The 23,004-nt window shown below is 40.8% G+C and overlaps 1 protein-coding gene across 7 annotated transcripts in view; it reads right to left on the bottom strand.

Annotated features, from left to right (window-relative positions):
* Positions 1-460: 460 nt before the first annotated feature.
* Positions 461-23,004, bottom strand: part of LOC135260565 (congerin-2-like) — a 29,847-nt gene continuing 7,303 nt past the window's right edge. For 3 of the 7 annotated variants that reach the window (XR_010331664.1, XM_064345891.1, XM_064345892.1), the window contains 3 exons: positions 20,869-20,948; positions 20,425-20,596; positions 19,134-19,515 (listed from right to left, as the gene is read on the bottom strand). Coding sequence is in view for 5 of the 7 variants with exons in the window: in XM_064345891.1 (XP_064201961.1) it covers positions 19,369-19,515; positions 20,425-20,596; positions 20,869-20,948 (399 nt within the window). In the remaining 2 variants the exon portion in view is untranslated. Of the gene's footprint in view, positions 843-12,646; positions 12,819-13,090; positions 13,171-19,133; positions 19,516-20,424; positions 20,597-20,868; positions 20,949-21,163; positions 22,683-23,004 lie in introns of those variants that run through there. The other 4 variants (XM_064345895.1, XM_064345894.1, XR_010331663.1 and 1 more) reach the window with 4 other exon arrangements.

Below are 23,004 nucleotides of genomic sequence, written 5' to 3'. Positions count from 1 at the left end.
TTTGTGGGTCAGTGAGGGGGAGATTTTGTGCAGCTGATACTCAGCAGGTCACTTCAATTCAGCCCCAGAGAGGCCGTTGGTTTCTACATGACTTTTCATCACATCACAAAAACCCAATCATTCTGTTTCTGTGCATGTTTGTCTGACTACTGGTCATGGAATTTGAGGTCGCAAGTTCAGGTCTCTGGTCTAACAAGACAGCTCTTTTTATCAATAAACCTGACCCAAATCTCTCCAGAGAACATCCAGCTGGGTCAATGGAAAATGAGTGAAGATTAATCAGTATTAACTTTCCATTAGAAACACCACCGACTAGCCTAGAAAGTACTACAGAATATGTTCACCAGGTTCTGACTGAACAGTGAATTTGTGACCCTTAAAATATGTTCATTCACAAGATCGGTAGAAAGAACTGGACCCCCCCCACCCCCCAATGAACAGCCACACACAGACACCATGATGAGATTTGCTCATGATAGAGATTTATTATTGAAGCTGTACTGATTCTCACACTCAGTGAGTTTGGACAGACGCCAGAGGGGGTCTGTTAAATGTTGCAGAGAAGCTCAAGATTAAAGGCACTGATGTCTGGGAGGGACAAAGTGCAGCCAAAGCGCAGCTGTAGGAAGGTGGCGGGTAGCCGAAGCAGAACAGCCAATCAGGAGCCAGAAAGTCTCGCACTTCCTGGTTGGCCTTTATCTTAAACTTATTCCATGGATTGTGGCATCTCCTTCAACCCAAATTTTATTACGTGATTGGCCATCCAGACGGTCGGGGAACTCCAACATATGACCATCATGTAGATTAATGTAAAATCTATTGTTGCTGAAGGTAATGGTCACCTGGAAGAGAGAAAGAGAGATCATAGAAAAGTTAAAACGGTGCTGGGGCAAGAAGGCTGGAGAGCTAAGCTGCTGAAAAAGAAAGTTAACACAGTCCAGTTCACACAGATCATACTACAACTACAGAAGAAGAAGAAAAAACAATTAAATAACAAGCCTACAAGTGATCTAAAAATAAATAAATACCAAATTTATATGATGCAGGATTTGATCTTCATTTATATTATTGATATTTATTTCCATTGCTGTAAAAACATATTTTACATAATTAGTCTTGGGTAATTAACATAATTGAAGGAATGAAGGAAGAGTGGAATGATTTGATTGAAATATTTTCTCTGTACACATTCAAATTATTTAGATCGAAAACCAGGGGTGGAGATATTTTGATCACGGCGGGACGGGGGAGGGGACGGGGGACAAAAGTGCCTATTTGTGGGGGCATTGTCCCCCAGTGCCCCCTATTACACTACCACCAAATTGACTCCTGATCCATTGAACACAAGTACAGAGGACTTCACCTCAAACTCCTGTCCCGGCTGGAAAGAGAAGTGTGCATCCCTCACTTCTTCACTCCAGACGCCACCCGTCCTTGAGTTCAAGACAATGACATTGTGGGAAGAGCCAAAGTTGAAGCGCACGTCACAGACCACTGCAACGTGGTCATCGTCTTGGCCCACATAGATGGTGAATCTGGGAGAGAAAGAGAGCCACACAAGGGGTGGATGATGGATGATCAAGGATGAAGATGGCAAGAGCTTTAGCAAGAGTGTTTACAGTGCTAATAGAGACAGAGGCACCAATGACTCCCAGATGCACATCGGTATTGGAGTCTTGTGGAACAAAACTTAAAAATGGGTTGTTACCCAAATATAATATTCACATATTGATCAGAGATCAGGCTCTTATAACATAACATAATGACGAGAACAGGCCATTCAGCCTAACAATGCTTGCCAAATCTCTGACTAAATTGTACCTAGTACTCTGATTACTCTGATCACTCTGATTACTCTGATTACCTGATTACTCTGATTGCCTGATTACTCTGATTACTCTGATTACCTGATTACCTGATTACTCTGATGACCTGATTACTCCGATTACCTGATTACTCTGATTACCCGATTACTCTGATCACCTGATTACTCTGATTACCTGATTACTCCAATTACCTGATTACTCTGATTACCCGATTACTCTGATTACCTGATTACTCTGATTACTCTGATTACCTAATTACTCTGATTACCTGATTACTCTGATACTACTCAAAAACTACTCAAAATATTTCAGTTATATACATTTTTTTAATAGGTTAATGGTATTTTATAATGGGGAAATTTCACAATGTAACATAAGCGTTCATTGGTAGTTCAGTCGGTAGTTTGTGTTTCGTGCATCAGATGTGACATGAGCTGAAACATTGCCAAAACATGGCGGATGGTTGAATATTGTTTTAATGTCGTCCCATCCCCATACAAGAAAACATTACCTACTATACAGTACAGAAAAACATACGAGAGTTAATGATTACACATTTAGGTACTGTACCACATTGTGTGATAATGTTTTTGCATTATTTTAAAATCTGATATCAATGTTTCAACTTAAACCTTCATAGGGGGCATATTTATATGCTTTATAATGTGCAAAACATTTTATTCATTTTTGATAAGTTGACGTGCGCAAAAGGGTTACAGAGGATCTCGCCTAACCCTTTGAGTTCTCTTGAGTATGTGCCATCAGGGCCTGCTGCACCAGATCCAGAACTGATTTCCCACTTGTAGACTGACTGGCATACTGTGCCAAAAAAGGTTATGTAACATCTAAAAAATCTTCCTTGCTTTTTCTTTGTCCTGTCATCAAGTCCCATTTAATGGCAGGATAATTGAAGTCACCCATAATAATTCTGAAATAACCCAGACAAGCTTGTTTTATGTTTCCAAAAAGCATTGAATTCACACTACTGTCTGAAGCTGACGGCCAGTAACACACACCTGCTGTAAGGCCCTTTTCATGTTCCCTCATCAGCTTAATCCAGATATCCTCACCTCATCCTAAGATATGAGTCAGTAAATTACTGGAATTTTCTGCACATTAAAATTTTCTTTTACATAGAGAGCTACACCCCCACCTCTCTTACTGAATCTATCCTTCCTATTGAGCTTGTACCCCTCTATATTATATTCGATCCCATCCTCTTCCCCAAGCTATGTCTCTGTAATCCCAACTATGTCATGGCCTCCACTATTCGTAGCAACCTCAGGTTCCAAATAATAATAAAAAAATACTTCTAGCATTTAAAATTTGACAGTTCAGATTCCTTCTTTTACATATCCTGTCCCCGTTTCCTCCCTCCCGCCATCCCAAGCCACTCTTACTACAATTTAAAATATATATATTTTATTGGTGTTCACACTATTATAGGAAGCCTTGACAGCTTCCATCCGAGCAGTCTGCACCTCCCTAACCTTTTCACTCACTGACCTCCCTGCTCCCCAAGTCCCTCATTTAAATAATCCTGTGCTAAGCATATGCTGGCCCAGTGCAGCAGTGCCCCTCTGGTTCAGGTGCAGCCTATCGCATTTATACAGGTCATCCCTGTCCCAAAAGGAGTGTCAGTGCCCCATAAACCTGTAGCCCACTTTCCTACACCATGTTTGTAGCCACGTGTTAAACCTCCAAATAAAACCTTGTTGTATTCTAGAAAAAACTACCATGGAGGTTCTGCTCCTAATCTTTTCCTGCTAGCACCTCAGAAGGCATTCTAATAAATAGAAGTTCTATGTGTACCAATGACTCACCTTTGTGGATTGGAATGGGGGACGCCTTTGACCCACAGTTCCTTTCCTGGCGTGAAGGACATGTTTTTCACCTCCGCACTCTATTTAAAACAGAGGAGAGAAAAGGCAATTGTGTGAACAAAGATTGTGTGCATATAAAAATCTGCAAACTTAACTGCATTCCATACACTGACTCTTTCACTTATCTTTGGCAGTAGACATTAGGAAGTCAACAGTCTCATAGTTTAATCAAGGAATCTCCTGCATGTTAGACAGGTGGGAATAGCAACACAATGAGACACAGTGACTCAGTTTTGAGATGAACTATAAAACAACTAACTGAATAATCTCTATCTGAACTTTATCTATTGCACAAATATTGTCTTTCTTTATGTCACATTAAGTTTACATAAATAATAAGCTGCACTGAAATTTGTCCACGCACATAATTTGCGGTATTCGATTGTGTAAATTTTTCCGCTTTTTTAAAAATCCAAAATTCTCCATACTTACAATCATCTTGGCAGTTCAGTTGCTGAGTCTTCACAGTTGTGCAAATCTGATTACAACACAATGTGAATTGTAAGGCGTGATTCGTGTATTTATGTGCTTGTGAGACAAGTAACACCCTTTGGCAAACTCTAACCAATCAAATCAACAGAAAATGAAGTAGTTGTGCATTAATTAGCCCTGATAGGACCAGCAGTGTCATCACACAGTACGGTGTGTTTATGACCATGACAGCATTGTTAACTGAAGCAATACTTTATTCATATCAGCTTTCCAGGGAAAATGAAAGAAGCAAAAAAAAAGTTCAATGAGAACAAACCGTTTGTCTTCATTACGTAGGCTGTACCTTATGCATTAAAAAGCTTTGTCCTGATGATCTAAAAATCATTATTTGTGTCCATGGGACTGACTATTCAAATAGTCTACTATCACGTCATGCCTCCTGTGTGTGCATTTAGTTTTCTTATGAAACAACACTGCTGCCTGTATTAACACATTAAACTGTCAGTCAGCTGAAGGTTCACTGCTGATGAACACCTGAATGGAGACGGAAGCTCTGAAGCCCTCACAGTTCATCTCATTTTATTGTATTTGTAGGTGAATCCTACCGCGTTACCTGCATTTACTCAACAATCTTATCCATATTAGCACACAATATAGGTGAAGTAGAAGTGCATTCGCTGTCTTACGATGAATAACGGTGCTAGATCAGCAAGTAAAGATGCACCATTACTACAACCCTAGTGCAAGTAAACTATACTAATCAAGAACTAAACTACAAATTCTGAATACACAGAAATTATATCCAATGGAAAATGGGGTGCCAAATATCAAACAAACATTTTTCCTGTGTTTTTTTTGTTGTTGTCAGATTTAGATTAACACGGCATTTCTCCGGAGATCTCCGGAGAAACTGACTGACATTTTGGTCACCAGTCGGCACCCTGAGCCGACCAGAGGACGATGGGTTTCCCCCTTGAGCCTGGTTCCTTCCGAGGTTTCTTCCCATCTGCCACAGGGAGTTTTTCCTTGCCACTGTTGCCTTAGGCTTGCTCCTGTGGGCGTTTAGGCCAGGGTTGTCTGTAAAGGGCATTGTGGCAACTGCTGTAAAATACGCTATACAAATAAAATTTGAATGATTAATTGAAATTGAGAGTAAATATGAGGCTATATTCTGAGTAATTCGGTAATCAGAGTAATCAGAGTAATCAGGTAATCAGAGTAATCAGAGTACTAGGTACAATGTAGTCAGAGATTTGGCAAGCATTGTTAGGCTGAATGGCTTTTTCTTTTCATTATGTTATGTTATGTTATTAGAGCTTGATCTCTGATCAATATGTGAATATTATATTTGGGTAACAACCCATTTTTAAGTTTTGTTACACAAGACTCCAATCCCGATGTGCATCTGGGAGTCATTGGTGCCTCTGTCTCTATTAGCACAGTTAGCACTCTTGCTAAAGCTCTTGCCATCTTCATCCTTGATCATCCATCATCCATCTGTTGTGTGGCTCTCTTTCTCTCCCGGATTCTCAATCAATGTGGGCCCAGACGAAGAAAACATTGCACTGCACTGTGACGCGCGCTTCAAATTTGGCTCTTCCCGCAACGTCATTGTCTTGAACTCCAGGACGGGTGGCGTCTGGGGTGAAGAAGTGAGGGATGCACACTTCTCTTTACAGCCGGGCCAGGAGTTTGAGGTGAAGTCCTCTGTACTTGTGTTCAATGGATCAGGAGTCAATCTGCTGTTAGTGTAACAGGGGGCAATGGGGGAAAATGCGCCCACAAATAGGCACTTGTGTCGGTACCCTCACAGCAGAGCTTCATGGGAAATATTCCAGCAAATAATTCCACTCTTCCTTCATTCCTTCACTTATGTTCTTTATGCAAGACCAATTATGTACAATATATTTTTTATAGCAATGGAAATAAATATCAATAATATAAATGAAGACCAAATCCATTTATAAATGCAGTCCATTTAATCCTGCATCATATAGATATGATATTTATTTATTCTTAGATCACTTGTAGGCCTGTAATTTAATTGTTTTTCAAATGCAGTCGTAGTGTGTTCTTCAGTTCTTTATGTGAAACTATGGGTAGGAGAAGTGTGGTAATCTCGACATTGCGTAACCAAAACGTATATCAATGCCCTTAAAAAAAAAGCTGAGAATGTTCTCTTTAACCAGCCAGCCAGTGGCAAGATATTATAGTGACAACTGAAAAGTCTTTTAACCAATTAAAGTACATTTCAAAAGGTGTATGGTTTGTTAGGCTTGCATGAAAGGACACATTGTTTCTCCTGCATTAAAAAAAAAACATGTTTTTGAATATGCATGCTAAATATTTTATACACAGGCAAGATTAGTTATTGAGGCTTTATGTCTCAAATGTTGTTTTTTAACAGGGGGGTGGGTATGAAAATTGTGGTAATCTATGGCAAGCTGTTTTAGCTTTAATTCATTTCTAGAGGATAACGCAAATTCAAATTCTAACTAGTTAGAATGCAAATACTTGATATCAGAAATTCAATTGTTACTAGTTATAATGTGTATTTTGGATATCAGAAATTTGATTTTAAATAGTTAAAATGCATACTATTGATATTGGAAATTAAATTTTAACTAGTTAAAATGCCAATTCTAGTCAGATTGAAAATGTTTTTCTCGTTAATTTCAATGGGAGTTGGAATTTGACCTATATAAAATGCCAATTTCTGATATCATAAAATCTATTACTGATATCAACAATATAATTTCAACTAGTTAAAATACCTATTTCTGATATCATGAACTAAATTTTAACTAGTTAAAATTGCATTTCTTGATATCAGGAATTCAATTTTAACTAGTTTTAATTAAAATTTCCAATTGTAACTAGTTAAAATACAATTTTTGATACCAAGAATTCCTATTTTAACTAGTTAAAATTTAATTCTTCATATAAAAAATGAAAGGTCCCATTGAAATATATGGGGAAAACATTTGAATTATAACTAGTTACAATTGAATTTCTGATATCAAGAATTTGCATTCTAACTAGATAGAATTTGAATTTGTGATATCCTCTAGAAATAAATTAAAGCTAAAATGGCTTGCCATAGTAATCGCTACATTGTGAAACCTAAACATGTATCAATGCCCTTAAATAAATGCTGAGAACGTGCACTTTAACCAAATGTGAATTGCTTGATTGCAAATCTAAATTTGAGTTTAGAGCCAAATCCCAGATTAAAAATGCCTTTGTCCAAAGATTATGAATTTCACAATGCACACACACAAAGATTATTTTTTGGGGTGTGGATTGATGTCTTACTATGGCATTGCAACACAACACTGCCCCTGATATGAACTTCTGCTTTTCTTTTCCCCTCGCTTACAGTTTTTCTCAATTGTTTAAACACGTTTTCTGAAACTATAGCTCAATTTCTCAAAACTCTACACACAAAGCACAGCAACAGTTAACCTTTTGCCAAAACTACACAGATCCCTTGCAAAATGCATTCATGCATTCAAAACCTTGTTCTCTCTTCTCAAAACTGACTTTTTCCATCAAAATGATTCACACAGGCCTCATATGAATAGGTCTTATTGAGCATTGATTTCACACTGGTGCGATAAATTTAAAAACACAACCATCAAAATACTGTATATGTTTTGCCATCATGAGGTCATGTTACATATTCAAGTTATAAAATTATGTAAAAATTTTCTCCTTTTTTGAAGTTTTAGTTTTCCTTTTGAGGGGTCCCAAAATAGGCTGCAATTTTACAGTAAATATAAAGACTGTTGCCATGATACAATACAGTAAATATATCATCATACAAATAGTGCATTTGCTAGGTAAACCTCATTCTAAATCAGTACAGTACAGCAAAGTGTGTGAACTGTTATCACTCTGGGTGTTGTTATTGTGTATGATACAATGTACATTTACTGTATTGTCCTGCCAATGAGGTCCAGTTGGGCTGCACTCACAACCCAGGTTCCATCATGAGTCATACTGAACATTATTAGAAGTGTTTTTGCATTTTCCTTATCAGTGAATTATGAGTTTTGCCAAAATAGGTAACATTTATGTCTTCTCAAAACTAGAACATGCATAGACTGGTCAATGGATGTAATGATTTGTTATCATATATGAAATCAATGAACAAATTCAAAAAGGTAACAAAGCAAATCTTTATTTGTTACTGTAAAATAAATCTTTGTTCAGCAGACTGCAAAAATAAAAGTCGTAGTTTGTAGGCCTGCTGTAAAAAAAAAAAACACAGCTTCACCAATAGAAATGAACCCATGAGGCTGTGCAGCTGCATCAAAGTCCAGGACTCTCTGTAACAGAAAATGCATACTCTGTACTGTGAATACTGTGTAACTCAAAACACAGCACTACAATGTCTACATTTTCACATAAGGACGGGGTTGGGTTGGGTCCGACACATTCAGTCAAAACTACAAGCTACAGGCAAGGCAGGTGTCCCCACAGACAACCACCCTCGATATACTGACACGGCTGATATTATGGAATGTTGTGTGATCTGCGATGACTTGCTCTCGTAGTTGATGTAGGCGGATGGTGTTGTTTGCCAACACTATATTGACAATGGCCAGTTCCTGTTCATGGGTGAACAGATGTTTCCTTCCACCCTCAGGAGGTCGTCTGGCAGTTCTGTAGAAAATGCAAGAACATGATGTCATTGGTTAGGTTCTTATTTACTGTACTGTCATACTGTACACAGTAACATCAAAACTGTATTACATGTACTTCACAGCACTATACCTATTTTCTTTTGTTCACTGAGGAGCATAGACCTAATACTGTAGGACTACATTGTATTGTACTGTGATGCAGAATGATGTGCAACAATTACATAGGTACAGTCTAGTGTAGAAAGTTGAAGACATACTTGTTGTCCAGTGTAAATGTCCGTATTGTGGATGCTACCGTGTAGCGACTCAGCTTGGGCTGGACTCTCTGCCCAGCCTTCCTCATCGTCAGGCCATGATTTATGACATGGTCCACCAAAGTGGCCTTAATGTCGTCGGAAATATGTCTCCGTCTATTGCCTGGTCCCCTTCTTTGTTCTTGTCCTCGTCCTCGTCCTCCTCCTCCTTCTCCTCCTAGTCCTCTCTTCCTCTTCATCTTCCTCTTCCTCTCACTGTCACTGCCTCCATGTTTGCAAAGTTCTCACAAAAGAGGTGAGCTTACCTGAGGCCTATTTGTAGTGCCAAGGCTCAGACTGATTGGTGTTCAATTAGTGTATAAGTGTTTTCATGTGTGTGTATGGGTGTTGCCAATTTCAGGTATGTTTTGTATTTTGAATAGAAGTGTTTTCCCAATGATTGCAAGAGATTTCATTTTTGAACGAAGTGTCTAATGTAAGAAACAGTGTGTAGTGTTTTGCAAGAAGTGTGTTGCAGAATTGCAAACAGTGCAAAGCAGAAAATGTGTTTGTACTTTTGGTGCCATTGTTTAAGACATGGTTACAAAAGTTAAGGTTTTGATGCTTTTGTCTAAACATTCACTTTTAGTGTGTAAGCAATCAGCAAAAACTGTAAAACACAAAGTTGTGCAACACAGTTCACAAACATGTTACTAACATCAACTCACGAATGAGACAGCAGGAAACATTACTTTAAAAGAAGAGAACAGGTTAAAAGCAGGATCATGCTTCATAGAGCCATGAATTACATGTTTAAAAACAATTGAAAGTAAATTTTCTAGTTTTTTTTTCTTTTGCAGTTTGCTCAAACTATAAGGGGCAAAATATCTTAAGCCCAGGGGTTAAATTGGGATTTGGGAGGTGGGTGGACCCTGAAATCCGGTGGCAGGTGGGTGAAAAAAGGTACAAACCAATGAATGTCTCAGCTCAAAACAGTTGTATCTTTAATGTATTGTGCACATAATTGTAACTAGGGGAAACAATGTTTTAAAAATAATGTACACTATTGATGCAAGCTTTTACATAATATATTTCAAGTTTATTGAGTGTCATTAATGCTGAGAATTTTTTTTACCCATGAAAATAACCAGTCATCCTCCTCTTGTCCTCACTTTCTTCCTCCTTTATCCATCTTTCTTAAACTGGTGAGGTGCAAAATTTTCCTTTGAAGTAATCAGTGATCTCAAACTGTTTTCATTCATTTTCAGTGATTAACAAGCATGCAAACATCTGACTAATCAATTGGAAAGGGACACAGCTTCTTCACATTGTGTTAGGGAGATTAAATGATAAATGTGATTTAGAAAAATCAGTTTTAATCACTAAGCAGCGGCGGAATCTTCCCCTGATTTTCTTTGAGTATCAATACATCTAATCTACAAAATAGGCCACTTAATACTATCATATAATTATAGCCAGCTCTCTCCAAATAGGCAGTTTTAGCAAGTAGCCTAGGCCTTATAGCCTACATTTATTTTAATTTGCAGTACAAAATTGTGCACGTTTTTAATCAAAATTATTTGCGGATACATGCACTTCTTTCTCCGCACTCGTATTCATGGCAAATATCTGCAATGCGTAGATTGTAAACAAAATTGAAGTGCAGGTTTTGTTTTTGCTGGTTATCCTGAAAGCTAACACGGTAGATAACAGACTGGTGTATCTTGTTTGTTAAGTGGAGGCTACTTGGTGATTAAAACGGATTTTTAATGGATAAATTGAATTTATGATTTAATCCCCCTAACACGGTATGTAGACGCTGTGTGTTAGGCTACTTGCGATTTGATTAATCCGATCATTGGCACGTTTGATTATAAAGGAAAATTGCTAATGAAAACAGGTTGAGATCAATGATTAGTTTACAGGAAAGTTTTGCGCCCCACCGATTTTCAGCTCACCAGTCGCCGCTGAATAAAACGTTATGTGGGAAATATTCAATCCTAGTTTAGCTGCTGACCAGCAACCTGCTAATTTTGCTCAAGCAATCAAAGTTGCCGTTAATAATAGCCGGTGTTCGTGGGGGCTGTTTATTCATCTCTCTTTAAAATGTTGCATAGATGAAATTACATGTTAGTCTTACACATTATGTTATGTAGGTATGCCAGAAGTCCTATTATGAGGTGAGTGAATACATACCCATCAACTGTTTTGGTTTGTTACCTGGGGTTCTTCATAAGCCAAACACATAAAAGTATTGTACCCATGGTGTTAAGTTTGAGTAAGAGCTTTTGACATTTTTTTGGTTCACCATCATGAGGAAGTGGGAGCAGGGAGTCGGGGTTAAGAGTTCATATCAGGGGCAGTGTTGTGTTGTAATACCATAGTAAGACATCAATCCACACCCCAAAATAAATTATTTGTGTGTGTAGACGCCATCTGTGTGCATTGTATACTTCATAACCTTTGGACAATGGCACGTTTTTTTCTGGATTTGGCTCTGTACTCAATTTTAGATTTTCATTCAAACAATTCACATTTGGTTAAAGATCACGTTCTCTGCTTTTATTTAAGGGCATTCATATACGTTTAGGTTTCACAATGTAGAGATTACCACAATTTTCATACTCACCACCCCTGTTAAAAATACAACATTTAGCCTCAATAACAAATTTTCAGCGTGCATACTCAAAAACACGTTTTTTTTAATGCAGGAGAAACAATACTTGTCCTTTCATGCAAGCCTAACAAACTATACACCTTTTGAAATGTACTTTAATTGGTTAAAAGACTTTTCAGTTGTCACTATAATATCTTATCTTTAAGATATAATATCTTTAATATAATATCTTTAACCAACAGGGTCCAAGTTAAACTATGTGGATGTTCCCTGCACTTGGAACAGTACTTCTCTCTAGGGTTTTCGACACACTTGTTCCTGGTTATGGTTATACACTTTGTTGTACATCGCTCTGGGTAAGAGCGTCTGCCAAATGCCTGTAATGTAATGTAATGTAATATCTTGCCATTGGCTGGCTGGTTAAAGAGAACATTCTCAGCCTTTTATTTAAGGGCATTGATATACGTTTTGGTTACGCAATGTAGAGATTACCACACTTTTCCTACCCATAGTTTCACATAAAGAACCAAAGGAAGGAACCATTTTACATAGCATTTAAACTTTATCCAATTATATTTAAGCAATGCAGTACAAGGGTACAACAGCAGTGTCCTACCAGGGAATTGCACTGCCCTTCCCCTTTTCATTTAGCACTTGCAGTAGGGTTGACACCAGGGTATTTAGGACGGGCACGCATTTAAGTTTAAGGAGTCCTATACTCTTGACTTTGCAAACGTCATTCACATTGCATGAACAAGATATGGAACAACTCTGTACACATTCAAATTGTTTCGATCGCCAAATAGGTGTGGAAAAATTGTGATCTCAATCTATGTTTGGGGGGGCACAAGTGCCTATTTGTGGGGGGGGGGGGTGGGTATTGACCACCAGTGCCCCCATGATCCCGATCCCAAATTGCAGGCTGGTCCACTTTACACAGGACTTTACAGAGGACTGGATGAAGTCTCCTTTTAGTGACTCAGTGTCTCCCTGTCCGAGGCCTCACCTCAAACTCCTGCTCCGGCTGGAAAGGGAAGTTTCTCTCTCTCACTTCTTCACCAAACTCGTTATTTTCCCGGGAGTTCATGACAATGACAGGGCGGGAAGAGCCATATCCGAAGCGCACGTCACAGTGCAGCGCAATGTTTTGTTCGTCTGTGCCCACATTGATGGAGAATCTGAGAGAGAAAAAGAGCCACACAAGGGATGGATGATGGATGATCAAGGATGAAGACGGCAAGAGGTTCAGTAAGAGAGTTAACAGTGCTAACAGAGACAGAGGCACCAATGACTCACAGATGCACGGCAGGATTGGAGACTTGTGTTACACACTGGAAAAAGGGGTCGTTGCCCAAATGTAACATTTACATCATTATCAGAGATCCAGTTTTAATGCTGCCCTTAGAAGGCTTGCTAATAAATTAAACCCCAATGTGCACCAATGACTCACCTTTGCGGATTGAAATGAGAGGCACCTTTGACCCACAGTTCCATTCCTGGCATGAAGGGTATGTTGTTCACCCCTGAATTCTGTTTAAAACAGAATACAGAAAAAACAAGAAAATTTATGGTCAAAGCATTTCTCTTGTGATCATGCGCACGTGAAGATCTGCAAATTTATCTGCATTCCATACGCTGACTCTTAAACTAACTATCTCTTTGGCCGTAGACATTAGCACGTCATTTGCAGCATTCGATTGTGTCTTTTTCAGCTTTTTTAAAAAACCGGTGTGGTTTGTGTATTTATGCGCTTGTGGGACAATTAACAGACAAACTCTAACCAATCAAATCAACAGAAAATAAAGTAGTTGTGCATGAGTTAACCCTGATAGGTCCAGCAGTGTCATGACACAGTAATAACTTGTGAATGTGTTTTAGCAACGTGGGTGTGTTTCTGAGTTGAGATAGTGTCTGTTTTGATTGCTATTGGAGTTAGTTCCACTTGTGTCACATTGCAAAATGCATTCAAAAGTGTTGAATTCAACAGGACAGCATTGGAAACTGAAGTAATACTTGATTTATATCAGCATTCCGGTAAAATGAAAGAAGTAAAAAATAAATAAAAAATGATGAGAAAGAATAAAACCCTTTGTCTTCATTAAGTAGGCTGTAGCTTATGCATTAAAAAGCTTTGGCCTGATCATCTAAAAATCATTTTTTCTGTCCATAGGGTTCACATCATCTATTACCATGTCATGCCTCCTGTGAGTAAATTTAGTTTTCTCATGAAATCACACTGCTGCCTGTATTCACACGTTAAACTGTCCGTCAGCCGAAGGTTCACTGCTGATGAACACCTGAATAGAGACTGAAGCTCTGAAGCCCTCACAGTTACATTACATTACAGGCATTTAGCAGACGCTCTTATCCAGAGCGACGTACAACAAGTGCATTAGTTCAAGGTGCAGAGGTGCAAACTAGAGTGAAGTAAAGATCGTAGTGCCAGAAGTGACCACATAGATCAGGACTCCAACCCTGTAGAGTAACCTGTTCAGCAAACAAACAAACAATCCTGCCAAGTACAAACTAGCACTGAAATCACATTCACCTAATCAGAATCAGACAAAAACAATCCTGCCAAATAAAAACTAACGTGATCGCATTAGCCTAACTAGGTACATTGAGCTAAACTATAGGCTAGGGAGGGGTGGGGAGAGGTGCAGCCTGAAGAGATGATCTCATTTAATTGTATTTGTGGGTGAATCCTACTGAAACATTAATTTATTTAACCCTTGTTTAGCTTCTATGATAATTCTTTGTTTTCAAAACCAAGATTTCAGATCAAATTTTAAATGTATATTTTAATCAAAATCTGTGGTTAAAAGTTAAATATTTGGTAAAAATAAATATTCATTTATATTTTGAATCTTGGGTTCCTGGTGTGTAGCTTTATTTTTAAAACCATATATGTGTGAAAATAGGTTTGAAAGTGCGCAATTGAAAAATTCCTATGAATACATCAGTCATTCAGTTGCTCAATAGCATCAGTCACATTTGCTCAACCAACCAAGAGGATGCTTTCACAACCAAGATGATGCTCACACAGGACAGTACAGTGATGACTAACCATTTGATATTTGGACGGACCAATTTCAGAGTGCAGGGGAGTTGTGCGAACTTGTGAACTTCTTACGAAAAGTTTGCACAAGGGGCATGCACACGGTGAGACCTTCATACTCAAAACATTGCGTCTTTTTGTTTGTCTACTGTTCAAAATGTGTTGTTTTGAAGAAAATATTTGCTTTCCTTTTGAGTATTCTGGCACCTTAAGGATGCAATACGCTTCAGGCCCCTCGTCCTGCTACTAAAATTTTTTTTATTTTTTAAATCAGTTTTATTTTAGTAAACTTTATTTAACCAGGAACTCCCCATTCAGATTGAAATCTGAAAGGGGGAGCTGACAAATAACATGAAGTTGTGCAACAACACAGTCCAGAGCCGTCCAGAGCCCCGGAGAGGCCTCCAGAGCCGTCCAGAGCCCCGGAGAGGCCTCCAGAGCCGTCCAGAGTCCCGCAGGGCCCGCCGCGGCCTGCTCTGGCCGCTGTTCCGCTGGCGAAGCCACCTGCCTTGCCCCCTAATGTTCGTGCTCCCCCTAGTGTTCGTGCGCCCCCTAGTGTTCGTGCTCCCCCTAGTGTTCGTGCTCCCCCTAGCGTTCGTGCTCCCCCTAGCGTTCGTGCTCCCCCTAGCGTTCGTGCTCCCACTAGCGTTCGTGCTCCCGCTAGTGTCCGTGCTCCCCCTAGTGTTCGTGCTCCCCCCTAGCGTTTTCACGCCCCCTAGTGTGTCCAAGCCATCGCTGCCCTACCCAGTGCCCCGAGACCTCGCCCTATCCATGTTCCCCACCGTGTGCCTGCCTGTTCACCTGCCCCCTTGTCTATTTTTTCACGCATGTGTGTCAGCCAGTATGTTGGCCTGTTTGTCTGCCCCCCAGGCCGTCAGCCCGTCGGCCAATCTGTTCTCCCGCCTGTCTGCCTGTCTGTCGGTGTGTCAGTCTGTGTGTTTTTTGTCATGTCTGCCCATTTGTCAGTCCGTGTGTCATAGTTCACCCCTCTCCTTCCCTCTCTGTCTGTCCCTTAGTGTGTCTGTCGGTCTTGCCGTGTGTCTCCCCGCCTGCTTGTCCCTTTGTCTGTCCTTGTAGGTCTCCCGGTGTTCCTGTCTGAGTCCTGTCCCCGTCAGAGTCCAGTCCCGAGTCCTGTCCCCGTCCGAGTCCAGTCCCGAGTCCTGTTCTCCCGTCCGAGTCCAGTCCCGAGTCCTGTTCCCCCGTCCGAGTCCAGTCCCGAGTCCTGTTCCCCCGTCCGAGTCCAGTCCCGAGTCCTGTTCCCCCGTCCGAGTCCAGTCCCGAGTCCTGTTCCCCCGTCCGAGTCCAGTCCCGAGTCCTGTTCCCCCGTCCGAGTCCAGTCCCGAGTCCTGTTCCCCCGTCCGAGTCCAGTCCCGAGTCCTGTTCCCCGTCTGAGTCCCGTCCTGAGTCCTGTTCCCCGTCTGAGTCCCGTCCTGAGTCCTGTTCCCCGTCTGAGTCCAGTCCTGAGTCCTGTTCCCCGTCTGAGTCCAGTCCCGAGTCCTGTTCCCCCGTCCGAGTCCAGTCCCGAGTCCTGTTCCCTCGTCCGAGTCCAGTCCTGAGTCCCGAGTTCCCCCTCTGTCCTGTCCCAGTCCTGAGTCCGGTCTCGTCTCGTCCCAGTCCCGAGTCCTGTCTCCAGCTCCCACCCTCTGTTCACTCCCTCCCCGGGTCGGCCTCCTGGGACATCAGGAGCCGTCCCTTGGGGGGGGGTACTGTCATGGTTCTGTGTTTTCCTGTCTGTGTTTCCCTTGTTGGGCCGCCAGATGGCGGCACTTCTGTTTTGTGTCCTGCTCCCCCCTGTTAATTGTATGATTGTTTTCAATTGTCTCGTTATTCCATCATTGTTCCCACCTGTGTCTTGTGATCCCCTCTTCTGGTTTGATTGTTTTTTGAGTTCACCTGTGTCTTGTTACCCCCTGTGCATTTAAGTTCTTTGTACCCTTGACTCGGGTGCTGGTTCCTTGTGTTTGTTCCTACGTATGTTTGCTCAGACCATTTGTACCTGCCCTTGTGCTCTGCCTGCCCGTGTTCTGCCCTGCCCGTGTTTGTGAGTTCCTCTTATTTTCTGTTTTATTTAGATATTTTTTGAGTTTGTGTTTTTGCCCATCGTGGCCTTTTCTGTTCCCTGTCTGTTTGCCTTTTTGTCAGTAAAGTCTTTTGTTCCCCTCCCATTTTGGATTTGTGAGTTTTGTCCCTCTGCTTTTGGGTCCGTATCCCCCATGAGTCCTGACAGAAAGCCAGCAAATTTACGTGTTAAAGTTTCCTAATAATGATAATATTATTAGATTCATGGTCTTAGCCTATTATCAAATAGACCAAACATGAATATGTTAGGAGGTAATCCAGTGTACCTACTGTACTTTAAACCTCTAAAAAAACATGGAAGTTTACTTCTGCTTCTAACAATAGAGGTGATATTTGCTGACAGTTGTTAAATCCAGCCAGTCACTCTCCAATTTCAGGCAAAATATTTTCCATGCATCAAAACCAAATCGCACCACACTGGTTTTCTGCTTGAAACTGGGACTGTTTCTAGAAATGTAGATTTCAACTATCAGACCTCAACGGCCATTATCTATATAGACATAAACAATTCCAATCAGTGACTTCAATTTAATGTCAAAAACTGTCTTCAAACTTAAAATCAAAAGCAACATGATTTCTGACAGGCATCGATGGGTTCGGAGTTTTTCTTTCTGGAAGTAGTTATGCCATCCATACAATATCAGGCAACACTAATGGGCACAGGTTGTTTATGTACAAAACAGACATCATTAGGGAAAAAAGAGATAGGACTTCACAGATAGGATGGGTATTTAAACCAGGCTAGAAGATCAGTGCGGGGAGGGTTGCTGTACCGTGAACTTGTTTTGTGTTTCAGTGCCCTTCCCGCTGGCCAGTGTGATTACCATAAACTTTTACTTTTTTCAGCGAAGTGTTTGTTGTCTTGGTGAGTTCCTGCGTTGCTTGAACTGGGAACAAATGGTGTAGCATGTATATGTGACCACAAGAGAGAAGTGGACCCCACTTTATTGAGAACACGTTATTACTTGTGAGCGCTGGCTTTGCTGAAGAGGATGTGGAAGAAATGGGCAATAACTGTGACCATAAAGTGATGGACAGGCTTAGACTCTTATTGACTCACACGAAGGTGCTTAAAAACCGCGCCATTTGCATTCTTAAACGGTCAAGTGGGGAAATATTTTCGGTGATATGTAACATTAATTTAATCAATTTATAAAAGTATTCTCACTCCAGATTCACCTCACAGTTGCTCCCCATACTCTACTCATGTATGCATGCTCACACAGACGCGCGCGCGCGCGCACCGGCACGCACCTGTAGAATATCACACACAGCACCAACCCGTACAGTATCACTGCTGCCTCTCTAGCCATTTTCCAGCAGGGGGTGCCAGTGCCAGGAAATTCGCAATATAAGCGGCAGGCACAACTTTTTTGTGCTGTAACTGCACTGTGATGTTGCAACATATCGAAATGTTAAAAGTATAGGCTGTTTGACTCCTTCTGTAAGTGGGTTTAAAATATGGACCGTCATCAGTTACTGCTAAGCTCGTGTCCTTACTGCCCTCCGACAGAACAGCTTTGTGATTGGGTACTTCTGTAGCCTGTATATCAGTATGTCATGGTCTTGGATGGGACCCATAGACCTGTCTTAATAATATGTGTCAGGGACATTACGTGTCCGTCCTTCTTTGGGAACAATGTGCGATTTGAAAACAATGTTTTAAAAAGAATGTACACTATTTATGCAAGCTTTTACATAATATAAGTTTATTGAGTGTCATTAATGCTGAGAATTTTTTTTACCCATGAAAATAATAGGTCATCCTCCTCTTGTCCTCACTTTCTTCCTCCTTTATCCATCTTTCTTAAACTGGTGAGGTGCAAAATTTTCCTTTGAACTAGCATGCTAGCATGCTAAGGGCATTGATATACGTTTTGGTTACGCAATGTAGAGATTACCACACTTTTCCTACCCATAGTTTCACATAAAGAACCAAAGGAAAGAAATACTGGAAGCTTAAGTTATTGAGAGTTCTTATACTTTTTTATCCAACAGGCAGCAAAGTTTTTATACTTCCCACCATAGGAGGATTAGGTTTTGGCTGGAAAACCATTAAGTCTTATTATTGTTTCCTCTAATATATTTGGAAAAAAGTAAATGTCCACCTTAATTCTTTGCCTTAATTTCAGGGCAGGTGCTTGTCAAAGTGGTTTAAGGAAGCCTGCTTCTCCTGTCAGACTAGCAGTGGGGCATCTTGCCCTTGGAATGTCTAGGCTAGAAAATTCTGCAGAACACATTCAAGTTCTGACTAAGGAGTGCATTTGTGACCCTTAAAATATGTTCATACACAAGGTCTGTAGAAAGAACTGGACCCCCCCACCCCCCAATGAACAGCCACACACAGACACCATGATGAGATTTGCTCATGATAGAGATTTATTATTGAAGCTGTACTGATTCTCACACTCAGTGAGTTTGGACAGATGCCAGAGGGGGTCTGTTAAATGTTGCAGAGAAGCACAAGATTAAAGGCACTGATGTCTGGGAGGGACTAAGTGCAGCCATAGCGCAGCTGTAGGAAGGTGGCGGGAAGCCGAAGCAGAACAGCCAATCAGGAGCCAGAAATTCTCGCACCTCCTGGTTGGTCTTTATCTTAAACTTATTCCATGGATTGTGGCATCTCCTTCAACCCAAATTTTATTACGTGATAGGCCAGGCAGACGGTCGGGAAACACCAAAACTTGGTTACCGGGTAGTATAATGTGAAATGTGTTGTCGGTGATGGCAATGGTCACCTATAAGACAGAAGAAGAAATCATAAGAAAGTTAAAATGGGGTTGGTGAGAGAAGGCAGGAGAGTTAAGTTACCAAAGAAGAAAGTTAACACAGTCCACTTCACACAGAACACACTACGACTGCAGTGAAAAACAATGATGTTGTGAGTAATAACAAATGAATAAACCTCAAATCTATATGATGCAGAACTTGATCTTCATTTATATTATTGATATTTATTTCCATTGCTGTAAAAATATATTTTACATAATTGGTCTTGGATAAAGAACATAACTGAAGGAATGAAGGAAGAGTGGAATGATTTGACTGGAATATTTTGGAACAATATTTCTGCCCGAAGGGTAGAAAGGATTTTGAAGGGTAAATTTTCTGAGAATGGTGGCTGAAGATTTCTGGGTGAACTCTCATCTGAACATATTACAGGAATTTAGCAGACGCTCTCATCCATTTTACATAGCATTTAAACTTTATCCAATTATATTTAAGCAATGCAGTACAAGGGTACAACAGCAGTGTCCTACCAGGGAATTGCACTGCCCTTCCCCTTTTCATTTAGCACTTGCAGTAGGGTTGGCACCAGGGTATTTAGGACGGGCACGCATTTAAGTTTAAGGAGTCCTATACTCTTGACTTTGCAAACGTCATTCACATTGCATGAACAAGATATGGAACAACTCTGTACACATTCAAATTGTTTCGATCGCCAAATAGGTGTGGAAAAATTGTGATCTCAATCTATGTTTGGGGGGGCACAAGTGCCTATTTGTGGGGGGGGGGGGGTATTGACCACCAGTGCCCCCATGATCCCGATCCCAAATTGCAGGCTGGTCAACTTTACACAGGACTTTACAGAGGACTGGATGAAGTCTCCTTTTAGTGACTCAGTGTCTCCCTGTCCGAGGCCTCACCTCAAACTCCTGCTCCGGCTGGAAAGGGAAGTTTCTCTCTCTCACTTCTTCACCAAACTCGTTATTTTCCCGGGAGTTCAAGACAATGACAGGGCCGGAACAGCCATATCCGAAGCGCTCGTCACAGTGCAGCGCAATGTTTTGTTCGTCTTGGCCCACATTGATGGAGAATCTGAGAGAGAAAAAGAGCCACACAAGGGATGGATGATGGATGATCAAGGATGAAGACGGCAAGAGGTTCAGTAAGAGTGTTAACAGTGCTAATAGAGACAGAGGCACCAATGACTCACAGATGCACGGCAGGATTGGAGACTTGTGTTACACACTGGAAAAAGGGGTCGTTGCCCAAATGTAACATTTACATCATTATCAGAGATCCAGTTTTAATGCTGCCCTTAGAAGGCTTTCTAATAAATTAAAGGCCAATGTGCACCAATGACTCACCTTTGTGGATTGAAATGAAAGGCACCTTTGACCCACAGTTTCATTCCTGGCATGAAGGATATGTTGTTCACCCCTGAATTCTGTTTAAAACAGAATACAGAAAAAACAAGAAAATTTATGGTCAAAGCATTTCTCTTGTGATCATGCGCACGTGAAGATCTGCAAATTTATCTGCATTCCATACACTGACTCTTAAACTAACTATCTCTTTGGCCGTAGATATTAGAGCATCATTTGCAGCATTCGATTGTGTCTTTTTCAGCTGTTTTAAAAATCCAAAATGCTGCATACTTACGGTCATCTTGTTAGTTCAGTTGTTCAGTCTTCACAGTAGTGCAGCTCTGATTAGAATGCATTGTGAATTGTAAGGTGTGATTTGTGTATTCATGCGCTTGTGAGACAATGAACAGACAAACTCTAACCAATCAAATCAACAGAAAATAAAGTAGTTGTGCATGAGTTAACCCTGATAGGACCAGCAGTATCATGACACAATAATAACTTGTGGGTGTGTTTTAGTGAAGTGGGTGTGTTTCCGAGTTGAGATAGTGTCTGTTTTGATTGCTGTTGGAGTTAGTTCCACTTGTGTCACATTGCAAAATGAATTCAAAAGTGTTGAATTCAACAGGACAGCATTGGAAACTGAAGTAATACTTGATTTATATCAGCATTCCGGTGAAATGAAAGAAGCAAAAAAGTATGATGAGAAAGAATAAAACCCTTTGTCTTCATTAAGTAGGCTGTATCTTATGCATTAAAAAGCTTTGACCTGATCATCTAAAAATCATTTTTTCTGGTCATAGGGTTCACATCATCTATTACCAAGTCATGCCTCCTGTGTGTACATTTAGTTTTCTTATGAAATCACACTGCTGCCTGTATTAACACATTAAACTGTCCGTCAGCCGAAGGTTCACTGCTGATGAACACCTGAATGGAGACTGAAGCTCTGAAGCCCTCACAGTTCATCTCATTTTATTGTATTTGTGGGTGAATATTTCCATGAAAGCTGTACACCACCAGGGTACAAAGATTGTCTTAGGGTCATTTTTGACCCGGCAGTTATAAAATTATTTACACACCACAAAAACCACGAAGACACACACACACACATACACTCCCACACTCACACACACACTAACACATACACACACACACACACACACACGCACACACACATACGCACGCACGCACACCCACACACACACTCCCACAGTCTCTCTCTCACACACACACACACACACACACGCACACACACAGACATACGCACACACACACACACGCTCGCACACCCACATACACACACACACACACTCCCTCAGTCTCACACACACACACACACACACATACACACACATTACATTACATTACATTACAAGCATTTAGCAGACGCTCTTATCCAGAGCGACGTACAACAAGTGCATTAGTTCAAGGTGCAGAGGTGCAAAAGAAACATACTAGAGTTAAGTAAAGATCGTAGTGCCAGAAGTGACCACATAGATCAGGACTCCAACTCTGTAGAGTAACCTGTTCAGCAAACAAACAAACAATCCTGCCAAATACAAACTAGCACTGAAATCACATTTGCCTAATCAGAATCAGACAAAAACAATCCTGCCAAATAAAAACTAACGTGATCGTATTAGCCTAACTAGGTATATTGAGCTAAACTATAGGCTAGGGAGGGGTGGGGAGAGGTGCGAGATTTCGCACACGCACACACACACGCACGCACACACACACATAAACACACACACACACACGCGCACACACACACAGTTGTACAGTGTCAAGAGAGGCTAGTGCGCTTGTAGCTCTCTGGAAGATAGGGTCCACCTGCTTGACAGGCCACATTATGAAGACACCAGTACTATGGCTAATTAAAGCTGCGTGACGACAAGACAACAGGGTTCACGTTCACACACCACTGCCTCTACCTGCTAAGTGCTAGTACACCCAAACTGCTCTATGAGCCATATTCTATGTACACTGTACTGCCTCTATGAGCTATTCTATGTACTAACTGCTCTATGAGCTAGCTATGTACACTAAAGCTACCTCTATGAGCTACATCTATCGTACACTGCACTGCCTCTATGAGCTATGCTATGTACACTAAACTGCCTCTATGAGCTA

Source organism: Anguilla rostrata, chromosome 8 (genome assembly GCF_018555375.3).
Source record: "Anguilla rostrata isolate EN2019 chromosome 8, ASM1855537v3, whole genome shotgun sequence".
Lineage (NCBI taxonomy): Eukaryota > Metazoa > Chordata > Actinopteri > Anguilliformes > Anguillidae > Anguilla > Anguilla rostrata.
Note: the sequence above shows the minus strand (reverse complement) of the source record. Positions and strands in the feature narration are given on the sequence as shown.